At 37.5% G+C, this 22,370-nt stretch overlaps 1 protein-coding gene across 1 annotated transcript in view; it reads left to right on the top strand.

Moving 5' to 3' along the window:
• F7 (coagulation factor VII) overlaps window positions 1-22,370 on the top strand; it is a 123,935-nt gene that overhangs the window by 80,509 nt on the left and 21,056 nt on the right. The window contains exon 6 of the mRNA XM_053707773.1: window positions 12,908-13,014. Coding sequence (XP_053563748.1) covers window positions 12,908-13,014 — 107 coding nt within the window. The remainder of the gene's footprint in view (window positions 1-12,907; window positions 13,015-22,370) is intronic.

Here is a 22,370-nt window from a genome sequence, read left to right as displayed (position 1 = left end):
CACAGACAACGGTCATAAACTTTAATTATTGCATTTGGCACTATACTACTGGTTATGCCAGCAAAAAAACAACTTAAGGCGGATACTCCTGCAAAAGCTAAGAAGATAAGCCAATATCTAAAGCCTTTAGAGAACACCCCAGGACAGACACCAGACATTGCAGAAATGGCTCACGGAGGGGTACAAGACATGGTCACACCTACAGAAAGTGTCTCATGTGAAATTACTAAAGCAGACCTGCAACACTTGGCTACGAAGGAGGATATCAAATCTGCTATGTCAGACATGAGGGAAATGTTCCATGAAATGAAAAAAGATGTTAAAAAAGTGGAACGAAAATTATCGACACTAGAAGAAAGTCACAACTTAGCAACTCAGGACATTCAACACCTGTCCCAGCTCACATACGACCAAAGTGAAACTATTCATAACCTCATGGAGAAGGTGGAGGACCTTGATAACAGGGGCCGCCGCAATAACCTAAGAATAAGAGGCGTCCCGGAAAGTATTCATCCTCCTGCTATCCCAGGCTACCTACAAGACCTCTTCAGGACAGTGAAAGGCGCAAACACAGCACCAGATGTCACTCTAGAACGAGCCCACAGAGCTCTGAGAGCTAAGCCCCCAGCCAAAGCCCCGCCAAGGGATATAATTGTAAAATTTCTAAACTACGCAGAAAAAGAAGAGATCCTCAGACATTCACGCCAGAAGAACCAACTTACGCACGCTGGAATCAGTATACAAATATTCACTGACCTAAGCCCAGTCACATTACAAAAGCGAAGGGACTTGCAATTTGTGACGGCGGTGCTGAGAGCCCAGAAGATCCCTTATAGGTGGGGCTTTCCAGTGAGTATCTGCTACTCTCCGAACAATGGAGGACGTTTCATCTTTTTGCGAAGAACTACAGATAAAGATCCCTCCACCCACAGACCCCCCGAGACTACAAAGGAGCAGAAGACCGGACATGCTGAACTCCAGGGACTGTTCGAAAACATCTGCCCCCGCAGATATGGAACTACAAAATGCAGAACTATAAGGATTATCTTTTTGGCCTTGTTACTCTATCTGCCTCTTACCTAATTTTACTTTGCAGAGTGTTCAAAACGGCTATTATACTTGAAAAGGACTACATATCTCATGACAACTACAGGACAGATGAGTATATAATCCATACAACTTGTTTGATTCCATGTTATTATTGCTTGTCTTTATTAAAGTTATATAAGAGCTTATGTTCTAAATGTTTATGTTAAACACCAGGTTGAATGGAAGCTTCTAAAACACTAGTTGTGGGAGCGATAAACACACACTTAGTAAATACACTTTCTTAGACACATAATAGCAAACAGAGGTGACAGGAGCTCTTTATAAACTTGAGGCCACGATACACCCCTCTTTTTCACTCTTTACTCTCTCCCTCTGTCAGGTACAAATAAGAAAGCGCGTGCTGTAACTCAGGGAACACAGCACACCAGCTTAACCAAACAGCCTAGTCTCCTTTAATACCTATAACCTATCATAAATATAGCACACTCCACATAAATAGAATAGGTATTGATTCAGAGTTCGACAATACAAGGATATCTCTCGATAGATGCTAAGGGGAAGAGGGCCCCTCACCCTCACGGTCAGTAACAGAATACTTGTGTATTTGTACAGTGATTAGATAGGAAAATAGCGACTTTTGAATTGTTGATTTTATATATTGTTCTTACAGTTGACGTACGCAAATATTTATTCCCCCCCAACCCCTTTACCAACCCGCTGTTCAGCTCCACAGAAACACTAGATTAGTCACAACACCTGTACCTCAGTCACAGAGACCAAAAAGGTCGTCAAATTATTGAGACACATAATAGCAAACAGAGGTGACAGGAGCTCTTTATAAACTTGAGGCCACGATACACCCCTCTTTTTCACTCTTTACTCTCTCCCTCTGTCAGGTACAAATAAGAAAGCGCGTGCTGTAACTCAGGGAACACAGCACACCAGCTTAACCAAACAGCCTAGTCTCCTTTAATACCTATAACCTATCATAAATATAGCACACTCCACATAAATAGAATAGGTATTGATTCAGAGTTCGACAATACAAGGATATCTCTCGATAGATGCTAAGGGGAAGAGGGCCCCTCACCCTCACGGTCAGTAACAGAATACTTGTGTATTTGTACAGTGATTAGATAGGAAAATAGCGACTTTTGAATTGTTGATTTTATATATTGTTCTTACAGTTGACGTACGCAAATATTTATTCCCCCCCAACCCCTTTACCAACCCGCTGTTCAGCTCCACAGAAACACTAGATTAGTCACAACACCTGTACCTCAGTCACAGAGACCAAAAAGGTCGTCAAATTATTGAATCCGGAGGTATAGACGTACAAAAGACGCTGCACGCACAATAACGATGACCAGGCCTTTAAAAAAACACGATATTAACATCATCTCGGTCAATGTTAAGGGATTTAACATTCCCCAGAAAAGATCCATAATATCACACGACTTAAACAGACTTAAAGGGGATATTGTACTCATACAGGAGACACACTTCAAAAAAGGGGCAGAACCGAAGTGGCACAATAACACATTTCCCACCGCATACTTCTCCTCTGGACCAGCAAAGAAAAATGGAGTGGGCATACTAGTCAGACAAAATATCCCACTACAAATAATAAATATAGAAAAAGACACAGAGGGGAGAATGCTTATTCTGACTGGCCTATTATATGGACGCCCAATCACAATCATTAATGTATATTTCCCAAACAGAGCACAGGCAGCATTCATGCGAACTCTTTCTGGGAAAATATTAGATTGCATAAAAGGGGTTACGTTTATGGGCGGTGATTTCAATATACCACTTAATCCAGAGATGGACACATCAGGGGGTAAGACATGCATCTCAAAAAAAGACATTAAACACATAAACAACCAAATAGGAACATTGGCTCTCCACGATGTGTGGCGCACATTTCACCCCTCGGTCAGGGACTTTACATTCTTCTCCAGCCCACATAGGAGCTATTCGAGACTTGATTATATCTTTACTGACACCATAGGCCTCACTCTAGTTAGACATTCCTCTATTCATCCCATCACATGGTCGGATCATGCGCCAGTCAGGTGCCAGATAGAATGGCCGGAATCTCCGGTCACACCTTATATATGGAGGCTAGATGACAATCTGTTAGATCATCCCCTAGTACAACCAGAAGTAGAAAAATCCCTCTTGGAGTATTTCCAAATCAACGACACTCCTGATGTATCATGGTCCACTATATGGGAGGCACACAAGTGTGTTCTCAGGGGGGTGTTTTTGAAGTTTAAGGCTAACTTACTCAAACAGCACAGAAATAAACATGATACAATACTACAGAACCTCAAACAATTAGAACTAGAGCACAAAAAGGACCCCAAAAATGAAGAACTCAAAGACCGTTTGGGGCAGACTAGAGCAGAGTTCAACATATATTTACAACAAGAGCAACAGAAAAGGGCACTTAAACTGCGTCAAAAATATTACGAGCAAGGCGACAAAGCAGGGAAACTTCTAGCCAGGACCCTAAAACGTAAACAATTAAAAACACATATACACCATATGAAAAGTAAAGATAACCAGATAAAACGCGATAGCACATCGATAGCTGAAGCTTTCCGTTCCTACTTTGCAACACTCTACAATTTAAACACAACAAATGAGTCAGCAGGCCCCACAGCTAACAAAAAATTAATTATAGATGAATACCTCAAGGGAATTACATTACCTAAATTAGATAAGAGTCAAGCAGAAAAACTAGACCTCCCATTTAATATTAAAGAAATTCAGGACGCAATTAGAACCCTTCCAAGTGGAAAAAGTCCAGGCCCAGATGGATTTGGCGTAAAATACTATAAAAAATTTATCCACATACTCGCCCCTAAATTATTACAACTCTTTAATTCTATCAGGCATTCGGGCGGTTTCTCGGCATCTATGCTGGAGGCCCACATCACTATGATACCTAAGCCAGGCAAATCTCCCGATACCCCAGAAAATTTTCGGCCAATTTCCCTTCTGAACTCAGACATAAAGATTTATGCCAAAGTCCTAGCAAACAGGTTGAGCCCCCTACTGGTGCACCTGATATCAAACGACCAAGTGGGGTTTATACCAGAAAGGGAAGCCAGAGACAACACCATCAAGGTGTTACAGTTGATGGACTTGGCGCGCAATACTGGGCAAGATTTAGTTATGATATCCACGGACGCTGAAAAAGCCTTCGACAGGGTGGACTGGGACTTCCTCGAGTCCACCCTGCGAGGCATGAATATAGGCAAAGACTTTGTAGACAGTATATTTTCCCTCTATGCTAAGCCAATAGCGAGAGTCAGGACCAACTCGGTCCTCTCTGAACCCTTTAACATTAGAAACGGGACCAGACAGGGGTGTCCCTTATCGCCACTGCTGTTCGCGGTATCCATTGAGGTACTGGCATGCAAGATCAGGTCACAAAAAGAAATAAGCGGTATACAAACAAAAGACAGAGAATACAAACTGGCAATGTATGCCGACGACATTTTATTGACATTGACTAAAATAGATAAATCTCTACCTCCTCTTCTAAATACATTTAGGGAGTATGGAAGGGTATCAAACTTCCACTTAAACCTATCTAAGTCTGAGCTGATCAATATAAATGCCCCTAAATCAGTTATAGAAGATATCAAATGCCATTGCCCCCTTAAAATACAACACACTCAAATTAAATACCTGGGTATACACATTACACAACAGTTTGGAGACCTGTTCCCAAAAAATTACATACCCCTACTAAAGGAAATCACAAGTGACCTTTCTAGATGGAAAGGTAAATCATTATCTTGGTTGGGCAGGATTCACACTGTAAAAATGAATGTACTTCCACGTATTCTATACGTCCTACAGGCCCTTCCTATCCCATTGCCAAGAGATTATTTAAACCAATTACAGGGCAACATTGAACAATTTATATGGGGAGGTATTAAACCTAGAGTACCTAGGAAAACTCTATATCTACCCAGAGAGAGGGGAGGACTGGGTTTGCCAAATATAAGCTCCTACAGGACGGCAGTATTATTACAGAGAGTAGTGGAGTGGAGCCATAATTCAATATCTAAACAATGGATTGAACTGGACAGATATATATTGCAGGTTGACAATGTGGGAGGTCAGGCTTGGTTACACACTAAACAGAGACCCATGACTATAAATAGTTACCCATTGCTGGAAGAAGTGTTTCAGAACTGGGAAGCGCTGATAAATACCAGCACACACATAACAACAAGACCGGGACCACTGACCCCACTGTTAGGGAACCCCGAATTCACCTTCACAATTAAACCCAAGTCAGCCACGGATAGTCTAACACGTCTGAGAGATCAAACCCTTTATACAGTGATGAAAGAGGGCAGGATGCTGACATTGACAGATTTTGTAGAAAAAGTGGGAGATCACCCAATCTCCTGGTATACTCATGCGCAAATCTCCCATTACGTAAATTCTCATAAATTACAAACCCAAATAAAAAGACAGCTTACACAATTTGAAACCATATGCACATCTGCATTACCCCCACGACACCTCATATCTAGACTATATAAGATGCTTCTAAACACAGGGGGAGAACAACTACCTTCATATTGCCACAAATGGGTCAGAGAATTAGAGGTAGATATCCCATCAGAGGAGTGGATGCGGATATTCCGCAATCACAAAAAAGCCTCTGTTTCGGCCAAAATCCAGGAAACTAACTTTAAATTTATGTCTAGGTGGTACCTTACTCCGGTAAGACTACAAAAAATTTATAAACAAGCTAATGGTAGATGCTGGAGAGGGTGTGGAGAGCCAGCTGACATGCTGCATGTGTGGTGGGGATGTGCGAAACTAGAGACATTCTGGAACGAAGTTATAGACCATATAAATAAAACGCTGGACTCACACATAACTAAAGACCCAGGAATACTGCTGTTTCATGGCCTACCAAATTTCAAAGACGATATAAAACAAAATCTCCTGTACATTATGCTTAATAGCGCCAAATCACTGATCCCGCAAAAATGGAAGACCACAGACACACCAAACCTCATGACTTGGAGAAAACAAGTTGATAACCTACTCCTTTTGGAAAGGTATCATTACTTGAACGTAGGCAAACTGGACCAACATGAATATATGCTAATGCGATGGAATGCCCACAAAGAGGACTGACTACCGAAGAAACGCAACATGACCAATGGTTAACACTCGGGCAACGGGTAAACCATGGTAAATTTGACTGTATGACAGACACATTAGGCACACTACACAAATATCTTCGCTGTGGAGTTGGACTAACCGTACCCTATCCTCCCTCACCCTTTCCCCTCCTAAGACAATTAAATCACATGTATCTATAATACCAATGATAATGTTACAAGAGATTTTATGAAGGACATAACCTTGAAGGCAATTGCTATCACTTATTAATTCTTTGCTGACAAAACTTAAATGTATGATATTTTGAAATTGGCCCAAAAGTGGCTGATTAATCTTTCCCTACAGTCGGTAAGGACTACCCAATGATAATAACTTAGAGTTCTTAATACCCACAAACATGTTAAAGTGACTTTTTTTTTGTTATATCGGCTCACAATGTAACCAGAGCCATGTTTGTAATTCTGATAAAAAGTTTAATAAAGCTCTTTGAAAAAAAAAAAAAAAAAAAAAAAGTGGAGAGAAAAAAGCCAAATTGACACATTCCATGAAAACTACAAAAATGGACTGGACAAGATTATTGGCACCCTCAATTTAATATTTGGTAGCACACCCCATGGAAAAAATAACTGAAATCAATCGCTTCCTGTAACCATCAATGAGTTTCTTACACCTCTCTACCGGAATTTTGGACCACTCTTCTTTCGCCAACTGCTCCAGGTCTCTCAGATTGGAAGGGTTCCTTTTCCCAACTGCTGTTTTGAGATCTCTCCACAGGCGCTCTATGGGATTGAGATCTAGACTCATTGCTGGCCAGTTCAGTACTCTCCAGCGCTTTGTCTTAAACCATTTCTGGGTGCTTTTTGACGTGTGCTTTGGGTCATTGTCCTGCTGTAAGACCCATGACCTTTGATGACCCAACTTTCTGACACTGAGCCCTACATTGCACCACAGAATTCTTTCGTAGTCTTCAAATTTCATAATGCCATGCAAAAAGTCGAAACATCCAGTGTCTGGAGCAGCAAAGCAACCCCAAAACTCCACCATGTTTGACTATAGGGACTGTATTCTTTTATTTAATAGCCTCATTCCTTTTTCTGAAAACAGTAGAATGATGGGCTTTACCAAAAAGCAAGTTTTGGCAAACTCCAATCTGGCTTTTTTATATTTCTGTGTCAGCAGTGGGGTCCTCCTGGGTCTTCTTCCATAGCATCACTTTTCATTCAGATGGTGACTTATAGTGCGAGCTGACACATTTGTACCCTGTGCCTGAAGGTCAGCTTGAATTTGTTTGGAAATTGATTGAGGTTCTTTATTCACCATTCGAACAATCCTTCATTGCAATCTTTGATCAATTTTTCTTTTTTGTCTATGTCCAGGGAGATTAGCTAAATTGCCATGGGCTGTAAACTTCTTCACAATGTTGCATACAGTGGACACAGGAACATTAAGATCTCTGGAGATGGAATTGTAACCTTGAGAATGTCCATGCTTTTCCACAATGTCTGTTCTCAAATCCTCACACAATTCTTTGACTTTGCTGCTCTTTCTCTTCTCTATGCTCAGTGTGGCACACAGAGACATACAACAGAAAGGTTGAGTACATTGTTCACCATTTTAACTGGTTACCGGTGTGATTTCTATTTTTGTCAGCATCTGTTAATTGATACAGGTGAGTTTAATTACAAATTACAGGAGCATCACAAACTTGCAATGCAATTATTTCTTACAATTTTGAGAAGGTGCCAATAATTTTGTCTAGTCTATTTTTGGAGTTTTGCGTGGAATGTGTCAGACTTGGATTTTTTTTCTCCACTTTTTTGTGTCATGCCAATACAAATAAAAGAAATAAACATGAGAATGCCTAAACACTTGTAATTGCAACAATTTTCTGGGCGAAGTAGTGAATTATCTGACAGAAATGCAGGAGTGCCAATATTTTTGGCCATGACTGTATATGCCAAATAAAGGACTGCACTCTCTTGTGTGTGTGTGTGTGTGTGTGTGTGTGTATATATATATATATATATATATATATATATATATATATATATATATATATATATATATATATATATACAATGCTGTGCAAAAAGTTTTAGGCCACCATTAAATTTGTTGTTTTAGCAATGGTATAATGACCATATATAATTATTTCTCAGTCTCTTCATTAGAATACAACCAGAAAATAGAGGATATTTGTATGCAGCATTATAAAGCAGAAAAAAACAGCTTCTATAGGCTAAAGTGGCAAATATTTAGTGTGACCTCCCCTTACATTTGAGCAATAGCAGGAACCTGGCTCTTGTAAACCTAAATGGAATGGAACCCTAATTAATGTCATTGCTAACACCTGTATTTGTGTGATTTCATGTCAAAATGACTGCTGTGAAAAAGGTCTATTACACCAGTTTTGTGCAAAGCATGCTCGAGCATTACATACACATGTAGTATTAGGTTAATTCATTGGAAGCTTACTAATAAGTCCAACTTCCAATCACATCATTCCATTCAAAATGTCAAAGAGCACAGATTTTGACGGAAATAAAATCATACTTTTGCATCAGTAAGGCCACTCTCAAAGAGAAATCAGCAAACATACTCAATATGTGGTATTCAAGCTGTTATAAAGAAATTTGAAGAATCAGGAGAGGTCAAGGACAAAAAGACTGGAAAGCCAAGAAAACTTTCAAAATCTGATGAGAAGTTTCTCAGAGTTTCTTCTTTGAGAGGCCAGAAGAAGTCCAGCAAGGACCTGGCTCAGCATCTGGCAGCTTCATCAGGATGTCAAGTTGACCTTTTTACAGTCCGAAGAAGCTTGATCAGGAATGGACTTTGTGGAAGCGTAGCAGCCAAGAAACCACTTTTTCAGATGGGGAACAGGGTGAAAAGGTTAAAATACGCTAAAGCTCACAAAGATTGGAATGAAGATTAGTGGAAAAGAGTATTATGGAGTAAAAAATCCAGGTTTGAATTTTTTTGGTCCAATCGTGGACAATATGGGAGAAAAGTTGGAGAGAGATGGAAGAAGAGTGCTTGCGCCTTGAGTGAAACATGGTGGAGGGTCTGTCCTGGTTTGGGGCTGCCTTTCTGCCAGTGGTGTTTGCGATACTGTCTGAATTGTTGGGATCATGAATGCTGAAAAGTGCAGACAGGTTTTAATTCATCATGCCATTCCTTCTGGAAAGTGCCTGAATGGGAATGGTTTTATTTTTCAGTATGATAATGATTCCAAGCTCACTGCTAATGCAGTGAAATCCTATTTGGAGAGAAAAACAGCTGATAAAACACTGACAGTCATGGACTTGCCTCCAGAGTCCAGATCTAAATATATTGGAGGCAGTATGGAATCACCTGGACAGAGAAATAAATAAAAGACAACCTAAAACTAAAGAAGAACTCTGGGAAGTGCTGAAAGAAGCCTGGTATAATATACCAAAAGATTATTTCAGAAAACTTCAGGACAGTCTCCCCAAAAGAGTTCAAGATGTGCTTAGTGCCAAGGGAGGTCACACTAAATACTGACTTTTGCCTGAAGAAGCCATTTTGTTCTGAAAATTGTGTTTTTTACATTTTGTATACATATTTCCTGTATTTTCTGTTTGTATCTTAATAAATACAATAAATATGGATGGTCTTAAAAACTTTGCTAAAACAACAAATCTAATGGTGGCCTAAGACTTTTACACAGTACTGTGTGTGTGTGTGTATATATATATATGTATATATATATATGTGTGTGTGTGTATATATATGTATATATGTGTGTGTGTGTGTGTGTGTGTGTGTGTGTATATATATATAAAATTACATTTTCACAATATATTAGCTGTGCTTGGGAGATATTAAGGATCACTAAATACAGTAGAATTGAATTATTGACAAATACACAATAAAAAGACAATGCAATAGCACTTACTTTAAATTTAATCAAATTCTCCGTCCCCTGTGTCATGTGACAGTCATCAGCCAATCACAAAATGCATAATGGATATACGTTTATACTGTGCACTATTGCACATGCTTAGTAGGAGCTGTAGCCTAAGAAACTGCTTATATAAAAAAAAAACTTACATGTTTTGAAAGAAGTATATTGAAAAGTTTTTTTAAAAATTGCATTCTTATCTGAAACCTGAAATGTTAATTTTGACTTTAGTGGCTGTTTAAAACAAAATCTAGCATTGCTATAGAAAACAGGTTCCTGTTATATTATTAGTTCCGACTTCACACTTATACCTAACAGTTATAAGCAAAACATCAGCCTTAGTGTAATCTGCTTAAATCTTTAAACAGATGTTAAACCATAAATACATGCCAGACATATGATGTATTCAAAGGAAAGATTATCCTTTGGAATAATAAGTAGATGCATTTTTACAATTATAATAGTTATTTCAATATTGAAAATATAAGTGAAAATGTTTAGCTTCCAAAAATTACTTTAGTTTCTATGTTTGAACTAGTTTTCTAATTTCTCTTTTTGTGCAATTGTCTTCTGCAGGGGAAAAGGATAAGGGGCAACTTAAGCTCAAACGTGACAACACCCTTTACTTTATTTAAGAGTTAAATTACAAGAAAATGGAACAATATAAATAATGAAATTATATTGCAAAGCTTTTTTAAATACACATGATTATACATTTCGTATTACAATCTCACACTGTTTATAATCCTTTAAAACATGGTGTCCTGTATAGTACAATAGCAAAGATAATAATAATAATTATTTTGATGACACCCACCTAAATTCTTCTGCCATAGGCACATGCCTAGTTGACCTAGGCCAAAATACACGCCTGGATAAATAGTTTTACCAGATGATTATTGTAATGCTATTTTCTTTAATAAAGCTGGTGTGAGTGAACAAGCCATTAATCCTGGGAATTCCATGCCTAGCTACCAGGAGGAGGCAAAGATTCCCAAAACTCTAAGAATACTTATTTCCTTCCATCTCTCTGGTATGCCAGTCTTATCTTTGCCTCCCAGGAGGAAGATGAAGAATTTAGATGCTTAAGTTTTCTGTGTTGAGAGGGGTCCTTTAGACTGATTTGAGGCCCATTATTCCCCTCAGAGTGCTACTACTTTAGACAGAGGGCAGTTTTGAGTATTGGGCAGTGACACAATTGCACCCAGTGAGGTGTTATTAACAAGCCTGCCATATGTGTCACAGGGACCAGTCCCTTAGCTTCCTCTTGTTGGGTTGTCACTATACTCCTGTCTTAGATCCTCTGCTGTGATGTACACAGCACTAGATAGGCTCTCTACTGGAAGCAGGCATTTCTGCAGATTCTATGCATTGTAATTTCATGCACTCTAATAGCCCACAGGCTATTAGCAGGTACACCAAATTTAAAGGACATAATAGCTAGGGGACATTTACCAGCTTTTTCTTAGACTATTTTATATATGACACACTAGTCTAGTTTATACTTTGGGAGTCTTCTATTGTGGCATACTTTGTTGTGCACACTCGTCTCTATATAATACACACCATGTACATGTAAGATGTTTTATATCATCCTTATATATATTGTCTAAATTTTACCACTTTTCCACTTTGATGTTTCTTTGGAACCGGCTTTTAGTAGTAAAATCCTCTTGGCAGTGTCTGGGAATTGGGTGCCTGCCTTTTCAAAATGTTTTGCTCGTCCAGCTTGGGTATCTCATGGACTCTCACCACCTTTATGAAAGAAAACTAAATTTATGCTTACCTGATAAATTAATTTCTTTCATGGTGGTGAGAGTCCATGAGAACCTCCCACTTTTCTCTAAATTTACATATATTTTTTTTTCTGGTGGCAGTTCTAGTTTGCACCTCAATTTAACTACTTTGTCCTTTCCTATCTTTCTACTTCTTCTTTCTTGGCTATATGTAAGACTGGCTTACCAGAGAGATTGAAGGGCTTATCTAGGCAAAATTAAACATGATTCAGATAGGGCATATCATTTTAAACAACTCTCTAATTTACTTTTATAATCAAATTTGTTTGTTCTAAGCCCCTGAAGGCGGCCTTTAATCTCAGTGCATTTTGACAGTTTTTTACAGCTAGACAATGTTAGCTCTTGTGTACCATATAGATAACTTCCATGGAGTTACCTAGGAGTCAGCACTAATTGGCTAAAATGCAAGCCTGTCAAAAGAATTGAAATAAATAAGGGGCAGTCTGCAGAGGCTTAGATACAAAGTAATTGCAGGTAAAACAGTATATTAATATAACTGTGTTGGTTATGCAAAACTGGGAAATGGGTAATAAAGGGATTATCTATCTTTTTAAACAATAACAGTTCTGAAGTAGACTGTCCCATTAAGTACTCCTGGAGTTTGGGAATCTTTGCCTCCTACTAGTGACCTGGAGTTGAACTCCCAAGAGTAATGGCTTGTGGACTCATGTAATAAATTATATTTTAAGGAAGGCATAACTTTATTTCATGTATAAACAAAAATAACACAAAGTAATAGACATATGCAATAAACAGTGTGTCTTATAACTCTACACCATTTAATTATTGGTGATGTTTACAAAACAATTTATAGTGAACATGTACACGTTTGTTCATGGCAAACCTTTCTCCTGCTTCTATAAGAGGTGATATACCAGCAGTTTGATTTAACATGATAATGATACACACATATTAATGTATATGAAACAATTCAATGGTAACAGAGATATGTTTCAATTTTGATTAACAGTTAAATATCCTTGTGGACAAATACCAGTTCTAAAACACAAGCTGAGTCCAAAATCTGGTAGAATTGTCGGTGGTGAGGAATGTCCAAAAGGTGAATGTCCTTGGCAGGTAAGGAATAAGGATTTGTATTTGTTTTTAAATTATCAACTTAATGTACACCCTATTCTACTGTGAAAAATGACCATTCATATGATCAGGTAAGTTGACCAGGCACATTTCCGGTATAGGCAAAGCAGACATTGTAAATGAAAATGTGTTTTAGGAGACTAAAATTCATTTGCCAAGATAGGTTGTGCAACTCATTTATATACCCCTTCAGTTATACACTTGGTCTGTTGGGGCAGTGCCCCTCGAAATGCCCCAAATCTCTTCTTCTTCTTATTTCTAAATTGTATATTTCAGTTTTTAATTAATCTGAGAATTTTTGTTTAACAGGTTGAAAATAGATGCATTTAATCCTAGCTGCAGCCTACTCTTAATAAACTGCATGCAGGGGAAATTTAAATATAAAGTCACTTAGGGCTTGTAACAATATCAGTCTGTTTTGATTGTATATAACAACTCCAAAGTGCAGATGGCAGTGGATGCTATAAATGCAATACCACGGTGGATCTCACCGTTACTTAGATAGTAGTATATTTGTTGTTTTAGCAATGGTATAATGACCATATATAATTGTTTCTCAGTCTATTTATTAGAATACAACTAGAAAATACAGAATATTTGTATGCAGTATTAAAAGGACAGTCTACACCAGATTTGTATTGTTTTAAAAGATAGATAATCCCTTTATTACCCATCCCCTAGTTTTGCATAGCCAACACAGTTATATTAATACACTTTTTACCTCTGTAATTACCTTGTATCTAAGCCTCTGCAAACTGCACCCTTATTTCAGTTCTTTTGACAGACTTGCACTTTAGCCAATCAGTGCTGACTCATAGGTAACTCCATGTGCGTGAGCACAGTGTTATCTATATGACACACATGAACTAACACCCTCTAGTGGTGAAAAACTGTCAAAATGCATTCAGCTAAGAGGCGGCCTTCAAGAATATTAGCATATGAACCGCCTAGGTTTACCTTTCAACTAAGAATACCAAGAGAACAAAGCAAAATTGGTGATACAAGTAAATTGGAAAGTTGTTTTAAATGACATGCCCTATCTGAATCATGAAAGTGTATTCAGGACTAGACTGACTAGACTGTCCCTTTAAAAAACAGAAAAAGTATGAACAGCTTCTATAGGCTAAAGTGGCAAGTATTTAGTGTGACCTCCCCTTACACTTTAGCAATAGCAATAACCTAGCTCTTGTAAACCTAAATGGAATGGAACCCTAATTAATATCATAGCTAACACCTGTATTTGTCCTACCATTTCATGTTAAAATGACTGCTGTGAAAAAGGTCTATTACACCAGGTTTGTGCAAGACATGCTTGAGCATTACATACACATTTGTTATGAGTTTAATTCATTGGAAGCTTGCTAATAAGACCAACATTCAATCACATCATTCCATTTAAAATGCCAAAGATCACAGAATTTGACATACATAAAATTATACTTTTGCATCAACTCTCAAAGGCAAATCAGCAAACAAACTGGATAAACAAGATGTGGTATTCAATCTGTTATAAAGAAATTTGAAGAACCAAGAGAGGTAAAGGACAAAAAAAGGACTGGAAGGCCAAGAAAACTTTCAAAATCTGATGAGAATTTTCTTAGAGTTTCTTCTTTGAGAGACCGGAAGAAGTCCAGCAAGGACCTGACTCAGCATCTGGCAGCTTCATCTGTATGCCAAGTTGACCCTTCTACAGTCTGAAGAAGCTTGATCAGGAATGATCTTTGTGGAAGGGTAGCAGCCAAGGAACCACTTTTTTGGAAGGGGGACAGGGTGAAAAGGCTAAGATATGCTAAAGCTCACAAAAATTGGAATGAAGATCAGTGGAAAAGAGTATTATAGAGTGACAAAACCAAGTTTTGACATTTTTGGGTCCAGTCGTTGACAATATGTAAGAAGAAGAGTTGGAGAGAGATGGAAGAATGAAGGCTTGCAGACTTCAGTGAAACATGGTCGAGGGTCTGTCCTGGTTTGGAGCTGCATTTCTGCCAGTGGTATTGGCGATAAGGTACAGACAGGTTTTAATTCATCATGCCATTCCTTCTATTTTTCAGCATGATAACGATCCCAAGCACACTGCTAATGCAGTGAAATCATATTTGGAGAGAAAAAAAAGATAGACTGTTCCTCCACAGAGTCCAGACCTTAATATTATGGAGGCAGTATGGGATCTTCTGAACAGAGAAAGAAAAACCTAAATCTAAAGAACAACTCTGGGAAGTGCTGAAAGAAGCCTGGTATAATATACCAGAAAATTACTTCAAAAAACTTCAGGACAGTCACCCCAAAAGAGTTCAAGATGTGCTTAGTCACATTAAAGGGATGTCACATTAAATACTGACTTTTACCTGAAAAGGCCATTTTGTTCTGAAAATTGTGGGGGGGTTTTATATTTTGTGTACATATTTCCTGTATTTTCTGTTTGTATAATAATAAAATGACTGAAAAATAAATATGGATGGTCATTAAAACTTTGCTAAAACAAAAATCTAATGGTGGCCTAAGACTTTTGCACAGTACTGTATACACACACATATTTATATATATATATACACACAATATTAAGAATTAAATTCAATATCAATACTCAAAGTCCCATTTCTGTTATGGATCACACCAAGGCAATCAGTGTAATGTTCTTGGTAACAAACAAGTATAATAGCAGTATCTATATGTTACCGGTCTCCACCATACACATGTCGGCTCAAAAGGTAATTCAAGCTGACTTCCGGTGGGAGGAGCAGGAAGCGCAGGTGTACTACGCGCTCCTCTGACTAAGGCAGCACGAACACGCCGACACACCAAGTTGCCATAGGCCGTGGTTTCATACACCACAGCCAGGACCTGGGCGCTGTAATCCGCCTGAGTGTGTGGAAGTCGCGGAGCAGCCAGAGGCCGGTTTGCTACGGCCGTTTGCCAAGTTTTGTCAGCTGACGGCGGGGTGAGATCTGAGGTGAGATCTAAGGCAGAAACCCAGTAACTAGGCTGAGTGACAAGAGCCGTGATTGCAGCAGAAAGAGTGGGAAGCCCCCAATGAGGAAGCTATGTTCTGAGTAGCATTGGAAACATTGAAGGGGCACTGGCCTGACTCAAGACAACACCGCCACCGCTAGCTGCCTAACCTGGCACCTCTGGAAGGTAGGATCCCCCCCGCATTTGACAAGTAAGAAGTCCCTGACCTGGTACAGGGTGAAGGTAAGAGGCGGGCTGGCCGGGACTGTATATTGGGGATTGAAAAAAAAAATGGAAGTAAGTCCCTGACCTGGTACAGGGTGAAGATAGTAAGGTATAGCAAGATGTGCAGTGGAAACATATACCTAAAGCCAGTCAGTGGATGACCTGTGACTATAAAAGTTTATGGTTGAAAGAGTTGGCGCTGCTAGCCTTTTTTTTTTTCCCCTCATATTACAGCCATTGGATTAGATTGCTTAAAGGGGCGCCTTTTCTAGTACTCCTGGACCGCTAATATAATCCCATGATTATGTGTTCCAAGGACATACCTAAAGTCTATTATTAACCGCTATACATATGCCGTAAGGTCACTAACATCAACAAAAGAACTGAGACATAAGGAGAAATTACCTGTGCTTGTGTGTGAATAATATCCAAGGCATAAATGACTAAAATTTATTTGGTGGCTTGCTCTGGCCAATAGCAAAATGTAACACTGCTACAACTGATCGTTTTTTAGTGATCGAAACAGAATGGCGCACTTAGGATCTGAGTGACATTTATTTAAATTTATTGAAAAGGGGAGAGAACGGAAAGGAACTTTTTTTTTTCTTCCTTTTTTTCTTTCTTTTTTCCTTGCCTTTTTTTTTATTTCCTTGTTTTATTCTGGCCTCCTGTTTTTCTTTTTTTGTAGTCTTACTATTTCCCTACTTTCTTGACTAGCAATTTAAAGGCGGGTGTTGCACCCTTACATAGCTGGTGAAAGATTGTGTTTTGATGGATATATAGTTTACAACAAATGTTGAAAAAAAAAAAAAAAAACGTTTGTAAATTGTTATGGTTTGATAGATGTGCAGCACATACCAAATGTTGAAAAATGTTTCTTTTCCTTTGTTCTGCTCTGATGAATATATAGTATATATCAATTGGTTTACTAGAATACTAGAGTGTTAGGCCTACTGATATATTTGAAAAAGTATTTTTTCTGAAATTAGGGTATAGTAGAGGTAGGAGAGAGGAGTAGTTGAGTTACAAATTTTACTGAAGTAGATGACAATTGTTGACCATTGCATATTCACAAACTCATACAGGAGAACACTCCCTAACACACAATATAACTACCTATACTAGAAACACTTATGCACTTTTCCTATATATTTTTACTATGCTCTTCTTTCTTCTTTTCTCTTTTCCCCTTTTCTTTTTAGGTCACTATTAAACACAGGCTCGTCACTTTACACACTCTGTCACTCTCACATATCCCATTTCTTATTTCTGTAAACACCCTAGTTTTTTTTTCTTTTCTGACACATGGACAAATATTTTGCACCTAAATCACACGCAATGCCAGCAAAACCCAAGGATAGAAAGCCCAGACATAGTATTGAAAGTATTAGCGATATTAGACCTGAAATGACCACTGTAAATATTTCTAAAGATGATATAGAAGAAATTTCTAAACAGGTAGCACTATCTCTATCACCTCAACTTGACCATATCAAAACAGAACTATTTACACTCTCAGTAGAAATGAAAAACTTTACATCTAGACTTACAGAAATTGAATCAAGAATTTCAGATACTGAAGACTCTGTGACCAAACAAAACCTCTCTATACAACAACACGATATAAAAATTTCAGAAATTACTGACAAAATAGAAGACTTAGAAAATAGATCACGTAGGAACAACTTAAAAATAGTAGGCCTTCCAGAAACCACCAATTTTCAGGATTTAATATATTTTGCCTCAGTGACTCTGCCACAAAGTCTAGAGATTGATACCAAACTGCATAATTTTACGGTTGAAAGAGCACACCGTGTAGGCTTTATTAGAAACACATCAGAAAATACTATTCAGAAACGAGCTATCCTAATTAAATACCTGAACTTTCAGGACAAAGTACTAATACTTAGAGCATTCAGAAAAATGAAAAACCTAGAGATTGACAATAACAGAATTTTAATCTTTCAAGATTACTCAGTCCAGACAGCAACAAAACGCAAAAGTATGGCTCCATTCTGTACAAACATGATAAACATGGGCCTAGCCGCACACTTAATTTATCCCGCTAAAATTAAGATTTATATGGATAATGAGACAACTACACTAGAAACAATTGCAGAGGCCAAGGCATTTTTGAATAAGTTCCAACCTAGGTAATTATTAAAAAATAAGGAAAGTGCTCCTCTTCTTCTCTCCTTTCTTTTTCTTTTTTGTGCTTTCTGTTTATTGGTGTATGGACAGTTAATGGTATGGCAAGTTGGATAATTTTATTTTACCTTCATATAATAAACGAGATAACTAAGGTTAAGATTTGTATAAAAATGAAAGAATGGTTGAAAACAAGGACAGTCCATTTTTCTTTAAATATTTTAAACACTTATGTTCTATTAAAGATAAAGGTTCGGGTTAGAGGGAGGGGCAAGGAGGTTAGAATTTATTTTGATTCCCCTTTTTTTTTTTTTTTTTTTTTTCTGGTTTGTTATCTTAAAATAAAGTATAAATGGCAAAACTAAAACTAATCTCGTGGAATGTGGGAGGGGTCACTAACCCAATCAAAAGAAAGAGGATCCTGACATATCTTAGAAATAAAAGAGTGGATATTGCACTCCTACAAGAAACACATCTGACTGAAATAGAACATAAAAAACTTAAAGTTAACTGGGTTAGTGAGGTTGTCTATACCCCATGTGCAACACGTAAAAGGGGGGTCGCAGTTTTAATCAGCAAAAATTTAGAATATCGAATTATAGGGCAAGAGATAGACCCAGGGGAACGATTTATTATTCTGAAAATTATTATAAATTCACGTATGTTCACGTTATGTAATGTCTATGGCCCAAATGTGCCAGATATAAAATTTTGGGAAAAATTAAAATTAAAATTACATGATTCTATAAATACGAATCTTATAGTTGCAGGAGACTTCAATATGGTTTTTAACAATATTGATAGATCACAGGCAACTGGAAATAAAACTAAACAGATCCCAAAAAAATCCTCCAGGATTCTTAAAGTATTTGCTAGCGCATTAAACATCAAAGACATCTGGAGATTGTTATATCCTAATTGCAGAGATTTTACGTGTGAATCAAAAAAGTACCGGACATTTTCACGGATAGACTTTTTTCTGGGGTCAGACAAAATTATTAACTCAGATATAAAAGCACAAATAGATAACTTCACCATTTCAGATCATGCCCCGATATCATTAGAGACACGGTGGGAAACAGACAGATATGATCCAGTTAAGAGTTACGGCTTCCCACGCTATTTAGCAAACAATTTAGAATTTAGAAACCGACTCATTGCTATATGGCACGAATATGTTCAACAGAACAAAGACTATATACATAAGAAAGAGATCTTCTGGGAAACTGCTAAGGCAGTAGCCAGAGGAGAAATTAAAAAATTCACTATTAGGTTTAAGAAAAAGCTATATTTAAGAGAGACTGAAATTTCTAACTATCTAAAAAACAAATATAACGCATACATTGCATCTCATACACAGACTAATTGGCAAAGTTACATGAAGGCTAAGCAAGAATGGGAAGTTTTTCTATCACAAAAATTTGCTATCCAAGAACTGAAGAACAAAAGTAGATTTTACAGATTTGGAAATAAAATAGGGAAATTGTTAGCAAGATCTGTAAAAGATAGGAAACCGATGCATCACATTAAGTCACTAAATATTGATGGCAAAAAAATATTGAACCTTGACACAATCAAAGCAGAATTTTATAAATACTTTAGGGACCTATACTCAGTAGCGGATATTAACGTAAAAAATAAACAAGATTTTTGGGAAAAAATTACATTACCTAAGCTCTCGGCGGAAGATTTAGAGAAACTCAATGCACCAATTAAAGAATTGGAAGTCCTAAACGCAATAAATAATTTGAAGTTGGACAAAGCCGCCGGACCTGACCTTCTACCAGCAGAATTTTATAAAATTCTCAAAAACGAAGTAATAGGTGTACTTACGGAATTATTTAATGACTATTTAATTAACTATAAGATTCCATCTCCTAACTTTGCAGTTTCAAAAATAATATTACTCCTAAAAAAAGGGAAAGATCCTGAATCAATAGACTCCTATCGTCCAATTTCACTATTAAACTCCGATTACAAACTATTCACTGCAATTTTGGCAGATAGACTGAAGTTAATTATGAGCCCGTTAATACACCAAGATCAGGTTGGCTTTATGTCTAAGAGAAACTTGTCAGCAAACATACGCAAAATCTTTCTATTAATAGACTTCTTAGCAGATGTTAAAAATAAAAGTGAACAAAACTCCGCCATTCTTGCAGTTGATGCCCATAAAGCATTTGACTCTATTATCTGGGACCATTTATTCTGCTCTATGAAGAACTTTGGGTTCAAAGATCAGTTCCTTGAATGTATTCGTGCCTTATATTCCAATGCAACTTCTATTTTGATGGTTAATGGCTCAAACACTACATCCTTCCCTATTTTATCTGGAACACGACAGGGATGTCCAATTTCACCGCTTTTGTTTAATTTAGTAATTGAACCCCTTGCAGTTACCTTAAGGGATAATTTAGGGGGGATTAAGATAGGCAAAATCCCTGTTAAACTTCTACTTTACGCAGATGACTTGATTTTACTTTTAAAGGATGCCCAGACTGAAATTCCCAAAATTTTGGAAATTATAAAAAATTTTGGTTCTTTTTCAGGTTACACAATTAATATATCCAAATCAGAACTACTCTGGTTGAGTAAGCATCACCAAAATCAATACACACCCCCTTTTAAAGTAGCCCCGCAATACATCACATATTTAGGAATCCAGATCAGTGCCAATCCAGAAGATTGGTTTAGTTTAAATTACCCACCTCTATTTGCAAAAATCAGATTTGAGATGATGAAATGGGATAATCTTCCACTCTCAATTACCGCAAGAATCAATGTAGTTAAGATGATTGTCTTACCTAAAATATTATATTTAATGCAAAATATCCCTCTAATCATACCAAAAAAATATCTTAGCAGGTTAGACCAACTAATGAGACGATTTATATGGGGGAGGTGTGCGAATCGAATATCATTATATAAACTGTCACAACTAAGGCAATATGGTGGATTGGCACTACCCAACTTTGCTATTTACAATAGTGTAAGTCTTGCAAAAATCGCAATGGACTGGATTACGGGCGGGAACTATATTGCATTTACAGAAGCAGAACAAAATTTAGTATACCCTCTTTCATTAAATGCGCTTCTGCACTGCCCTAAAAAAGTAATTCCAAAGAGTATTAAAAATAAACAATCATTATATCATATTATAATTGCATGGCAAGACATACGACGCAGAGTAGATAGTGACCCCCATTTTTCAGATCTACTTCCTATTAGAGGTGACCCACGCTTTCCACCTGGTATTAGCAGTCAAGTATTTAGGAAATGGGCCACAGCAGGACTTATTTATTTAACACAACTTAGAGAACCCAATCTACAGAGTATAATGCCATTTGAGACTCTTAAAGAGTCTTATAATGTACAGAATGTGGATTTTTTTGCATACCTTCAAGTGAGACATTGGTTCTTTAAAGCTATGGAAGATAATAAGTTTCCATGGACCCATTCAGGAATGAAAATGGGATTAGCATTATTTAAGGCAGGTATACGCTCTATTAAATACTGGTATAATATGATCATTACTAAGACAGGGGAACTAAACATTGTACAGATCTGTTCAAAATGGCAAACAACGATTGTAGATCTAAAAAGGGAACAAGTAAAACAAAGTATAATTCTCTTGGACGAGGCCACACTCGCGGCAAGCTGGCGAGAAATGCATATAAAACTTTTACATAGAATATACTTTATGCCTGCTAAAATAAATAAATGGTCGACACAAGGTTTAAGGGTATGTCCACGTTGCTCTTTAGCCGATGCTGACTTAACCCATATGTTTTGGAGTTGCCCAAAAATTAATCAGTTTTGGAAACGGGTACAATTTTGGTTAAATAAGGTGACAGCTACAAATCACATATTAGAACTACAACACATAATTTTCCTACTAGACACATCAGACAGACTGGTAAACAGAGCTTTCTGTAATACGGTAATTCTGGGTGGAAGATATCTCATCCTTAAAAATTGGCACCAAAAAAAGTCACCGACTATAAATAATTTAACAT

This window comes from Bombina bombina, chromosome 3 (assembly GCF_027579735.1).
Source record: "Bombina bombina isolate aBomBom1 chromosome 3, aBomBom1.pri, whole genome shotgun sequence".
NCBI lineage: Eukaryota > Metazoa > Chordata > Amphibia > Anura > Bombinatoridae > Bombina > Bombina bombina.
This window is presented reverse-complemented; position numbering and strand designations above follow the sequence as displayed.